The 12,626-nt window shown below is 34.6% G+C and overlaps 2 protein-coding genes across 3 annotated transcripts in view; one reads left to right on the top strand and one right to left on the bottom strand.

Annotated features, from left to right (window-relative positions):
- The window catches only part of LOC127620594 (sodium- and chloride-dependent taurine transporter-like), a 31,506-nt gene extending 24,452 nt beyond the window's left edge, over positions 1-7,054 (top strand). The window contains exons 12-14 of the mRNA XM_052093764.1: positions 1,509-1,609; positions 1,744-1,914; positions 3,295-7,054. Of these exons, the coding sequence (XP_051949724.1) occupies positions 1,509-1,609; positions 1,744-1,914; positions 3,295-3,450 (428 nt within the window). The 3' untranslated portion in view covers positions 3,451-7,054. The remainder of the gene's footprint in view (positions 1-1,508; positions 1,610-1,743; positions 1,915-3,294) is intronic.
- Positions 7,055-8,121: 1,067 nt separating this feature from the next.
- The window catches only part of grip2a (glutamate receptor interacting protein 2a), a 45,963-nt gene continuing 41,458 nt past the window's right edge, over positions 8,122-12,626 (bottom strand). The window contains exons 21-24 of one of the 2 annotated variants that reach the window (XM_052093761.1): positions 11,012-11,132; positions 10,688-10,855; positions 10,442-10,588; positions 8,122-9,445 (exon numbers count right to left, since the gene is read on the bottom strand). In XM_052093761.1, coding sequence (XP_051949721.1) covers positions 9,248-9,445; positions 10,442-10,588; positions 10,688-10,855; positions 11,012-11,132 — 634 coding nt within the window. In that variant the 3' untranslated portion in view covers positions 8,122-9,247. The other variant, XM_052093762.1, reaches the window with a different exon arrangement.

The raw sequence follows: 12,626 nt of genomic DNA, 5'->3' as shown, positions 1-12,626 counted from the left end.
TTTGTTCATGTTAGTTCACAGTGCATTAACTAATGTTAACTGTTAAATTAATTAAATAAATTAATAATTAAACATCCTGTTATTTAACACTTTCACTCATTCATTAAAGTAATCATGACTGACTATGAATACTACATTTCTACAATAACATCTGAAACTGAAAACTATTGATTTTAAATGATGCTGCATCCAAGCCACTAAGTGTCAGTGTAAGACCAAGATGGCACAAAGACAAAAGTTGCTGAGTGCACCTTTAACTAATGTATTTAACTAATTTTAACAAATGGAACCTTATTGTGAAGTGTTACCTAAAATGTTTATTAAATGTACTAAAGACCCGGAATGTAAAAAGTTTTGGTCCTAAATGTAAGGAAGTTACCTTTATTAACTATGCTAAAATATTTAAAATAACTATCAGTAGCTATCAAAAAAGTAGTGCATAAACATTGTATCTACGTTATTACTAATATATGAAAACACAAACTTAAACTAGCTTACCTAAAATATACCAAACAGCCTTCTTGCACATTTGTATATATTTTGGACCAAATGTTATTACATTTAGGGCCTTTAATTACATTTGGAGCTAATTATTCAATTTGTGCTCTCTACAAAACACACATATGTGTTGTTTCAATCTGCTGTTTTGACAATACTTACGAAGCCACATATATACACAAATCATAATGTGTCTCTGAGGTTAAAATGTACTTGCTGAAGAAGAGACACATAATCAAACAGATTGTAAACACACTGTATGCTCTAATTATTGTTTAAGTATGAGAGATGACGGCCCCTCTATCTGTTTACTGCATAAGCACAGAGCTCACGTGTAGTGTCATGCCACTTATGGCCTTTGCATCAGGCACACTATTAACAACTCAATCGAAACAGTGTTTGCTAGGATTAATCTTGTATAATCTTATTTAGTCTTATATAATCACATAAAACCTCCAGGATTATCTCAGATCTCTCTTTTTAGTCATGAGTGGGCCCACATTAAATTAACATACTTTTTTCTCACCTTTTCTGCACTGATTACTATGGGGAAATCTATAGAATTCTGTGGAAAGGATTTAAAGCTGATGTGTGTCATTCCTTTGCCACTAACAGCCCCAAACGCCATTGCAAAAATAATGACTGTTTTCATACATGTTTGTCAAAAACCCACCCTTGTTGCCATTGGTCATACAAACAGTATCTCGCCCTAAATGCAAACCGTTGGTCAAGGCCATTTTAGTGCATCAGAACTGTCTTACATAAGTTGTCTCTGCATGCTTAATGGGATTGGAGAAAGTATTATTAGAACATCCAAATTATCACACAATTCCCCTTTAAATTTGGTCAAATCTATTAAGCGGAGATACAAGTAGCTGAAAAAATTATTAAATTACCAAAAGTATGTAATAAATGACCACTCAAGAATTATTTAAGCTCTGTACTGTTGCTAATGATGAATACATAAATATAGAATTAATTCTAACTGTACAGTATGTGTGCGTTTGTAGGGGCTGATAATTTCTATGATGCAATAGAGGACATGATCGGCTACAGACCCAGTAGTTGGATGAAATGGAGCTGGATGCTGATCACACCAGTCCTTTGTGTGGTAAGTTTGTGCGTGTGTGTGTGTGTGTGTGTGTGTGTGTGTGTGTGTAGGGGTTTGTGCTGGAGAAATTAGCCAGTCATAAGACCAGCTTGTGCGTCAAGTATATGAAGAGCTTGTGACTATTTCTATTTTAGGGTTGTTTTGTCTTTTCGTTGGTGAAATACAAGCCGCTCACCTATAACAAGTTTTATGAGTATCCTGATTGGTCGATTGGATTGGGTTGGGCTCTTGCACTGACTTCGATGATTTGTATCCCAATGATGGTTGTCATCAGAATCATCCAATCAGACGGCTCCCTAATAGAGGTAAGGGTGTCACATATTACATAAATAAAATATTCATAGAAGCATAGATGGTTGAGTTATTACTGTTATCGTGTAACAGTGCAAAGCAAAATCTTCCAAATATAACCACATGATGTCTCCATTATTAAGGATTAGTTCACCCAAAAATTACAATTCAGTCATTGTTTACCCTCCCCTGTTGTTATAACCCTACTGTAGAAGACTCTCTTTTTCTTAACACAAATGGAGAAATTTGGAAAATATGTTGTGCTCTGTGATGTCATACAATGGCAGTTTATAGCACCTACCTCTTCAAGCTTCAAAAGCACATTCAAATGTATAGTTCAGAAGTCTATTAATTATTTAATTCCATTTTGACTCATCCCTCAGTTCATAAGAACAGAGTGCTTTTATTATTTAAAATAACATTTGAACTATAAAGTCATCCTTTCAGTGTTGTGTGGATGAACTTTTGGTTATGCATTTCCAACACAATTCCAGTGGGTGAATTTTGTTCCAGGAAAACAGAACTTCTGCAGTTACCCATAAAAATGCCCAGCGGGGGCGCCAAAAACGAGTGAAATGATGTCATAGTCAGACGAGGTTTTTAAGGTGAATGTCAGATGGAGATTTTAATGAGTAAAACGTACCTCCCATTCCTAAACCTTTAACCCAGGCGGCAGCAACCTGTGGCACGCATGCCAGCATTGGCACACGGAGGGGTAATCACTGGCATGCCAACAACGGCTACTAACCAAATAAATGGCACAGCCACTGACCAAGAAAATAAATAGCACTCCATGTCAAAAAGGTTGCCGACCCCTGCTTTATCCTAAACCTCACCAATAGTGTCTTAAAATATAAATGAGCACATTTACTGAAATTCAAATTTCAACACTTTATACGGTGAGGTACAGCATGTACCAATGTAAGTGGGTCTGTAATACAAGCGTTAAAATATGTTGCTTTCAAATGATACGTTCGAGTAAAAGTGTTTTGATATAATAATATAGCAGGGTGTGAGTAATATACTGCGATATAGGGTTTATAATGTCCTAAAGAGCCATAGTTCCCATGATTTGTGTGAAAGTAAATAAAACGCACAATTGTTGTAGCGCCTCTGTTAATTTCACCAGGAAACTGTGGCTATTAAAATTTTGTTTGCAAAAAGTTTGCAAACTTTCATTCTATAAGACTAGGTTGGAAATGACTGTAAATGCATTATTCTTATTCTTTTTTTTTTTTTTTTTTTTTTGCAAATTTAGGGTCAAGACAAAATTAGAGTTTATAGTCATATTTAACCTGAAACATTCCTTTAAATTAGAGACATTAGTGACATTATGGAACATATACATTTCTTCAGTAAGAACTGAAATTATTAAATGTATGTCTCATGTTTAGCGAATCAAAGCCGTGGCGGCACCTGTTAAAGGAGGCGCGAGCTCTCGTCCAAAAGAGAACAGTCTGAAGAACAGCGAGCTGCTTCACCCTCTGGACCCCAACGGCATCCACGCCTTCACGAAAAACACCCACACCATCGTAGAAACTACTATGTGAGACTCTCTAAGAGAGATTCCCATATTCTTCTCCTCTCTCCTCTCCTATAGGAGACCCCCCTTTTCCCTCACCCTTCCCCTGAATTCCTCCCTCTTTCTGCACTAGTATGATTCTAGAACATTATCAAGAAAATATCTTATATCGATATATCTTTTTTGCCAGTTAGGATTTTTATTGTTATTGTAATCACTGATATTGTTATGAATTGATGTGAACTTTTCCATCCGGGGCAGTTGTTTTATTCTTTAGTGCACTGATCCGTGTCACGCCATGTCCTAACCAGGCACGACAATGTAAACTACAAACGATAAAGGAATTTCTTCCATATTAAGTTTTTGTTTTTATTGCACAAGGAGACAAATTTTGTTGGCCGGTTGCTTTTAATTTTCATCTTGCTGGGTAGTCCCGTCCACAGTAAAATCTCATTTGTCCTAATACTGTATATCTGAATATATTGAAACATACTTCAAATATATTGATTCTAACTTAAAATCAATACTTTTTTGCTTTTTATTTGAGTATGTCATCGGGATTGTGGGACCTTCTACCTTTTTGACTTTTCGTCCGATTTTCAAATACTTTCATTTTGCGAAAATGACTGACTGCTCATTATCCAGCTTATTACAAGACCACTTGCCAAATAACAGGAAATGGACATGAAACATTAATATGAGTTGAAATATTTTATTAGCTTACTTGTAGAGATCACAGAGTGATACGATAAGTGGGAAAGATGACTCAATACCTGGATGACCGGTCTGATGTGATTTAATCCCCGGATGTGCGGCTGTTACTCAGACAAATCAGACCTCTAGATGGTGCCATTGACCAATCAGAATTGAGTACTCTAGAAAGCTGTGTAATAATGTGAAATAACCTCTGATTGGCTGTGATTTTAAACATTTTGCTTTTAGTGAGATCTCTTTACGCAGGAGACATTCCATGTCACGTCTGGTTGGGATACGGTCAGCATCATTTGAGCAAGAGTGAAAGTTATTTTTAAGAGTTTAAGAGCTTAATTTGTTGGCAAATACATACAGCAGCAGCAAAACTAAATGTGTGACATTATGATGTCTGTCAGTGTTTGTGGCAGTAACCTTTGTACAATGAGATTCTTAATGTTCTTTGTATTGAATAAAAATGAATGTACCTCCGCTTTGAGCGGACGCTTTGCACAGCTTACAAATACATACACGTATACAGTGGGGTCCAAAAGTCTGAGACCACTAATGAAAATGCTTCCATTTAGCATTTTTCTAATTTATAACACTTTATTACAAATTCTATTATCAGTATAACAATTGTAGTTAAAAGATACAGTATATAGAAAATTATTAACATTTCTTCCCAAGTCCCACGTTTGCTAGAATGACAACATGCTCTCTGTGTGGCAAGAACGGCACGAGTTTGGGCAAAACCTGATGAGCATGTTATCCAGTATTATTTGAGAATTTTTCAAAGAGCATCTGGTGTGCTTCAATGGAAGCAAGGAATCTGACCTTTTGTACAAAGGATTTAACATGGTCAATGTGAAAACTGTGCTTATATTTGATTAGAAATCTTATGTCATAACATTTCTTTGTATAAAAATGTACAAAATACTCTAACTTTTAGTTTATTTACAGGATTAAATGGGATTTTAAATGTCAGATGTGGTCTCAGACTTTTGGACCCCACTGGACATATATACACTGCCGTTCAAAAGTTTGGGGTCACTGAAATGTTTCTCGTGATCTTAAAAATCTTTGATATGAAGGCATATGCTTAAATGTTTGTATAAGTAATTTTGTAGACAAAAATATAACTGTGGCACCATATTAATTTATTTTGTTACAAATATAAAATATAATAAAAAAAAAAGGTTTTTGAACTTGATGACTTGGACCGAATAATAAAGAAAAGCAGCCAATAAGTGCCCAACATAGATTGTTGGTTGAGAAAATGTTCCATTTCTGTACTTCCATAGTTTTGATGACTTTAATATTATCCTTAAACGTGAAAAATAACAATAATAAAGAATGAGTAAGTGACCCTAAATTTTTGACCGGTAGTGTAAAAGCATAAGCAAACCTTTTATAAACTTTACTTTGTTTTCAATCTCTCCTTGAACTGTAGTGATCACAGCATTTACACACACATACACACATGCACACACACACACACACACACACACACACACACACACACACACACACACACACACACACACACACACACACAACACACACAGAGCCATTCGGTTTAACTTTAATACTGCAGGCAGCTGTGTACACATATAATATAAGTATCATTTGATGTTGTATAATAAGCATCATGTACTGTTACAGATATCTGAGATCTGCTGATTGCAAACACAACGCAGGGCCGTTTGGCAGCACTTTACTAATAGCTAAATTTGTTTATCACATGAGCCAGCCTAGCTAGACCACTTAACGCTGTATCAATCAGATTTCAGAATAAATGCAGGAAATCTGGGCTTTAAATATTGCCAGAAACACTGCCATCTCCGCAAGCCCTGTCTGGCCCGAGGCCTGTGGAATTGTCTCTTGAACCGAGCCATGAAACCTCTAAATATTCAAGCTAATCACCAACAGCAAATAACTGCCCTTCATAATACCTCTGTGTCAGTAAGTACCAGCCCTAAGGTTGACCCTTTTAATCCTCTGACCTCAGTGTCTTTGTATACGTCAACTCATCTGACCTGACCTATGACCCTCTTCTAGATTTAACTAACCCCTCTGTTCAGGGGCGTAGCACCAAATTTTGGGCCCTGGGTACAAACCATCTTGCTGGGCCCCCGTACCAAATATGTATGTATAGAAAACTGACTTCTAAGGGGCCCCCCCTGCCTCGGGCCCTGGGTACTCGGTACCCTTTACCCCCCCAGTCCGACGCCCCTGTATCCACCAAAACACCCTCTTCCCTCCAAGCTTCCTGATAATGGATATTTCACCCAAAAATGGAAATACTGTTTGCTGGTGTGTTCAATTAATTTACTCACCATCATGTTGTTCTTCTGTGCAACACAAATTTAAATCTTAGACAGTATGTTAGCCTCAGTCACCATTAACTTTCATTGCATCTTGGTTTCATACAATGAGAGTAAATGGTGACTGAGGTTGTCCTACACTTAAATGATGACAGACTTTCCATTTTGGGGCAAACTATCCCTTTAAGCAAGTGTTTGCTCATTTGTAATATTTTCATTTATCTAAAATTGGCCTTTTTGTATTTCAAGAATTTTATACTGTACCTGATGTGATTGGTCATTTGTCTATTTTTTCTGAATGTGTTCAGAAATGTATATTTAAATGTTGATTAGTGTGAGCCTAAATGCAACTTGCAGTGTGCAATATTTGTAAACAAGTGGCTTTGTCCATTTTTTTATTATCATTTCTGCTGGAAAATATGTGACTAAGGTTAAAACCAGACATTCAAGAAACAATTTTTTTCATTCACATAAATAAATGGGTTACTCTTTGCTGTACGATAAGATAACTTGAATAAAACAAATGAAATCTGGTAAAAACCAAAGTAGTTTTGTGATGAACATCATTCAAGGTGCATATTGCAACTTTCAGATACAAAATAAAAAATGTTGAATCTTGGAGTGTTGTGTCGGTGTTGTATAGAAACCATCTATTCTGAAATGTGAGTAATGCATTCTTTAACGTTAACCTGAAACGACATTTTTACTTCTGTTATCTGACATATTTCAGACTTAAATATGATATGAAAAATAGGATATCTAATAAGACAAAAATATTTATGGAGCAAGTAATATAATTGTAATACAACTTTGTAATAACATGCACTGCTGAATTGTGTACAGCAAAACCAGAAATGTTTAATTAGGAATTAAATGAGGTCAGTTTCAATTTCATGTTCATTTTAATGATTGCATTTTAGACATACATATGTGCTATTTTATAGCCTCCATCTCCGTTGCAAACGGGACTTGTCAAACAAAATGGCCTTTTCAGTAGGGCCGAGTATATTCATTTGATTCTGATTCACAAGCTCTTGATTCAATATGATTCTGATTCATTAAGGTTTAATTAATTTATAATGTTCATTTAGGTTTCATATAAAAGAAAATCTCTCTGCCAATACTGTAAATTAGACAGGGAAACTTCTAACTTTGTACATTGCAAAAATATTCATTTAAATATGGCCTAAATAAAATGAAAACATTGCGTAGTGGATCTCTGATCATTTTACATTTTATGTTGTATTAATAGTAAATATATTTTTTAATAAAAGTATTTTGTGCACCTACAATTTTTTATTATTATTAATAATTACAAAGTATGTTTTAATTCAAAACCAACAAATTAAGCATTTTTTTTTATTAATAGTTTTTATTATTATAAATAAGTTTTTAATTAAACAAAGTATTGCTTGGTGCACCTTTAATTATTGTAAATTTTGAATTAATGTTTTTAATTATTAAAAATACTTTTAAATTGTTTTAATTAGTGCAATTTAAGGTGCACTAAGTATTTTTAATAATTAAAAACATTAATTCAAAATTTACAATAATTAAAGGTGCACTAAGTAATTATTTGTTTGAATTAAAAAATATTATACTTATTATTAATAATATAAAAACGCAATAATTATAAGTATAATATTTTTTAATTCATAAACAAATCATTACTCAGTGCACCTTTAAATGTATTAAAAAAAATTAACAACAGTGCCCAAAAAGCCTTGAACGCAGTCCTGGTACATGCACTTGCTACGGAAAGACAGGAAAAGATCACGACACCAACCTGTCTTCTGGAAACGATTAGGGTATATTTTTACCACAGACAGTCTGGTTTTTATCCTTTATTTTCTTTAAAAAGGAATTTATTTCTAAACCAAGAATAGTCATTAAATACACATCTTATTCGTGACATTCTACATATTTAACATCCTACATACAGGAAAAGGTGTTTACACACAGAATAGAGGATTGTGGGTACTATGACATACAGAGAAAGATCTTCTTTTAAAAGTTATACTTAAAACAAGCTCCTTTCAAGAACTTTAGATCAATTAAAATTGTGAATTTATTTCTGGTTTTTATGACATTTAATGCCACACACTCAAATGGCTCATGGTTCACTAATAAAACATATCACGTCACATGCAGCTCAATATTCACATGTCAAAACATGTCGCTTTTGAAGTTGGTGATAAAATACCCATGTCCTTCTTATCCACGTGGATTTTCCCAGAGATATCCAATGCTTAAAATAAATTGTCATACCATCATGGTTTTAAAACAGCTGAAGAATATGTATAATCTAAACAGTCAACATATGATTTGGTATTTCTCTGTTTCATAAGTACCTGCAGATCTGTGCTATCATCAAAGTGTTCCTGTTGACAGGAGAAACTAATGGATGTGTGTAATTTATATACAAGATGAACATTTTGTGTGAACACAAACAATTTATGTGCCAGTCTGTGAGGTTTAATAAACTGATGATGTGACTTGTGAATGTTTGTGTAGGTCACATTGTGACAACTTTTGTGTAAGAGGAATTCAAAGTAAAACAAACAAAACAAAATTAAATTGTGGTAAAAACGAAAGGTGTAGAACAAGTTAAAAGAAAAAATCTGAAGTGGGTCTTAAATTGTGACAAAAACAAAACTTAGTTAAAAATATAAAAACAACAGTGTTATTGTGTGCTAGTTTGCCTATAACTGATGTTCTATAAATGACATGAAGGTGAGAGAGAGAACCATTTGTGTGGAAAAATTGTGCACCATGTTATTGTTGATGTCTATGGCTGATTTTTGGAGGTCAGAGATTGACTCTTTTTAGATTTTGTGCAGAAACAAACGACAGCATTTCAGAAGTGTCCTGACAATCTTTAGTTGACCAAACATGTGCCTGTGTGAGAGGGCTTCTGCTGATGACCAGCTGCAGATGCTCTCCAGCTTCTGTGATCAACGGCACGGCCAAACAACAGTCAAAATCTCGTGTCCGTGCGTGATTGACCTGTCAGAGGGATAAAGGATAAAGAGACATTTTTAGTGACAAAGTTTTACACCTAAAAAAATGTACAGTACTTCTGACATATATGAATAAAATTATGCATATTTTACTTAAGGGAGGGTTCCCGCTTATAGTGGTTGGCATATTGAGATCACATGGCAAACTCCCCAATTATCACTTTGTTTGCGGAATAAATGTACGTATAGTAGTTAGTATACATATACAAGATATGTATAAATTAATTTTTTGTTTACATTGAACTGTCCTAAATGTAAGTGGCATTGAATTGATGTGGATTCAACATTTATAAATGCTGAATCCACATTTTCAATTATTGTCCATTTTATTTGTATTAATAATTAAATATTTTTAATTCATAAAACATTACTAGGACATTTAATTTTGAATTAATAAATCTTATAAATTATAGTATTTTAAAATGTATTAATTAATAATATTTACTATAAATTATCATATAATGGGGCACCTTTATTATGTTTATTAATTTACTTTTAATAATTACAAATAATTATAATTTAATCATATTTTTTCATTCATAAAACAGTACCTGGTGAAACTTTAATTATTGTGTATTTTATATTAATAATTGCTTTATTTCAAATAGTATTTTTTTAATTCATAAAACAAAACATTACTTGGTGCATTTTTAATTACTACATGTTTTATGTTATTAAATTCTAATTATATAATTTGTCATAATATTTTATGCACATTTAAGTTTATGCACATTTATGGTATTCTTTATCATTATTATTATTATTATTATTATTATTATTATTATTAATAATAATAATAATAATCATCATTATCATTATTATTATGTACATTAGAAATGATGAAAAAAATCATTATTGGGGCAGCTTTATTTATTGTGTTAATTATTATATGTGCATTTTATTATATGTGAACCCTTACAAACACTGTCAAGGTCATGAAAAGTTCAGAATTAAAAAGGTTAAAATCATTCGGACGCATCACCTGTAGAATACGGTCATATGGGCGTAACCCAGCTTGGTCTGCAGGCCCATCAGGGCGGATCATGTTCACGTAAACACCCTTTTCCAGAAGCCCGTCGGACACGCTAAACCCAAAATCCCTGCTGTCAGCATCCTTCCGTAAACATATCTGAGAGAGGGAGAGAGAAAATGACGATCTGACCAGAAAAAGGCAACAGGGTCTGAGATGTTATTCAACCCAAGAGCTGCTGGAACAGTAAACATTTACCTTATGAAGCTCTAATGGCAGAGAAGGGCTGGAGTCTTTCATATCCTCTGGTCCGACTGTGTTCTCCAAGGTCCTCTGAGGGTTTAGAGCTAGAGCTTTGGTGCTGCTTTCATTCTGCTTCTCACAGTCTTCTCCCAAGCTCAGCGTGCTGCCTGACATTATAGTAGCCTACAAATGGCATAAAATAGCACAATATTGGACATGACCACTTAAAGTTAAAGCACATAGCAGTCACACATATTAAATATAGGCCTGCCTAAAATTTCAGAGAATCTCTGCCTTCAGAATACCACAAAATTCAATTTGATTTCCAATCATATTTACCTCAAGTTCTCGAAGGATTTCTGATTGCCCACAGGTCTCCAGGTCCTGAAGAGCTTGCGACCAATAGTTCCCCTGAGTTTCTGTATTGTTGTTGTCATGATAACGTGCAGGACTGACAGATCTGTGTCAATGCAAACAACCTGGGTAATGTAAGGCCAGGTGTAGTATTGGAAACGGAGCTTTCGCTCTCGCTCTCACTCTCTCTCTCTCTCACACTTTATATAACTTAACTGTACAGTATGATATAGTCACTGTAAAAGATCCTTCTCAAGTACAAATAAAAAACAGTGGTTAGACAAAGAAACATACAGATGATTCTGAAAAGGCCATGAACTTGCTCAGCCTCAGCAGAAAGTGGAAAACAAGAAATGAGCAATTGAAAAAGAAGCACAACAGGGCAGATGACAGCAAGTGGCCCACGGATGATTAGTAAGGCAGACGAGAGACAGAAAACCTGAGAAGGAAAGAAAAGAGAAGGGTAGGAACATACAGAGACAGTGTAAGCAAACAGGCTTGTGGTTTTGTGCTAGACGATATGAATGCTGAATAAGTGTTTAGCCACAGAAACAAAAAACACAAACTTAAGCCAAAAACTTCTGAATGCCATGAACTTTCAACTAGGCTCATCGAAATAACTTTTTTCCTGGCACTATTACATCAACACATTTTAGAATATAATTTAATATGAGAGTTTACCAGCAATACGTTGTCATGAAACAAACATTTTAATATTGGATATAACTGTACACAGGCAGGTAAGCGATTTTAAATCGAGTGTGGTGGTGGTGTAGTGGTCTAAACCACATAACTGGTAAACTGGTAATCAGAAGGTCTTTGGTTCGAACCCCACAGTCACCACCATTGTGTCCTTGAGTAAGGCACTTAACTCCAGGTTGCTCCGGGGGGATTGTCCCTGTAATAAGTGCACTGTAAGTCGCTTTGGATAAAAGCGTCTGCCAAATGCATAAATGTAAATGTAAATCATGTTAACATGTACAATGTTTTACTTCTAGTAGCTACACTTTTGAAATAGTGTGTATTTAATGCATTGTAGACTGGCCACATTCACTTTTGTTACGATTCTACAGTGATTTATGTACAAATACCCCCACACACACACACCCCACACACACACACACACACACACAACAGTATTCAGGCCCCTTCATTTTTTTTTTTACATTTTGTTGCAGACTTATGCTAAAATGCTTTTCACATAAATCGACACTCCATACCCCATAATGACAAAGCAAAAACCAGATTTTTGATAATTTTGTAAATGTAATAAAAAGAAAAAACTGAAATATCACATTGACATAAGTATCCAGACCCTTTGCTATGACACTTGAAATTTAGCTCAGGTACATCCAATTTCTCTGGATCATCTTTGAGATGTTTCTACACTTTGATTGGAGTCCACCTGTGGCAAATTCAATTGATTGGACATGATTTGGAAAGGCACACACACCTGTCTATATAAGGTCATTCAGCTTGAAATGCATATCAGATAAAAAAAAAAAACCCAAGCCATGAGGTAAAAAAAAAAAAAGAAAACTGCATGCAGAGCTCAGAGACAGGATTGTGTGGAGGCACAAGTATGGGGAAGGTTACAAAA

The sequence above is a fragment of the Xyrauchen texanus genome, chromosome 27 (assembly GCF_025860055.1).
Source record: "Xyrauchen texanus isolate HMW12.3.18 chromosome 27, RBS_HiC_50CHRs, whole genome shotgun sequence".
Lineage (NCBI taxonomy): Eukaryota > Metazoa > Chordata > Actinopteri > Cypriniformes > Catostomidae > Xyrauchen > Xyrauchen texanus.
The sequence above is the reverse complement of the archived record's forward strand: the minus strand, read 5'-3'. Positions and strand labels throughout refer to the sequence as shown.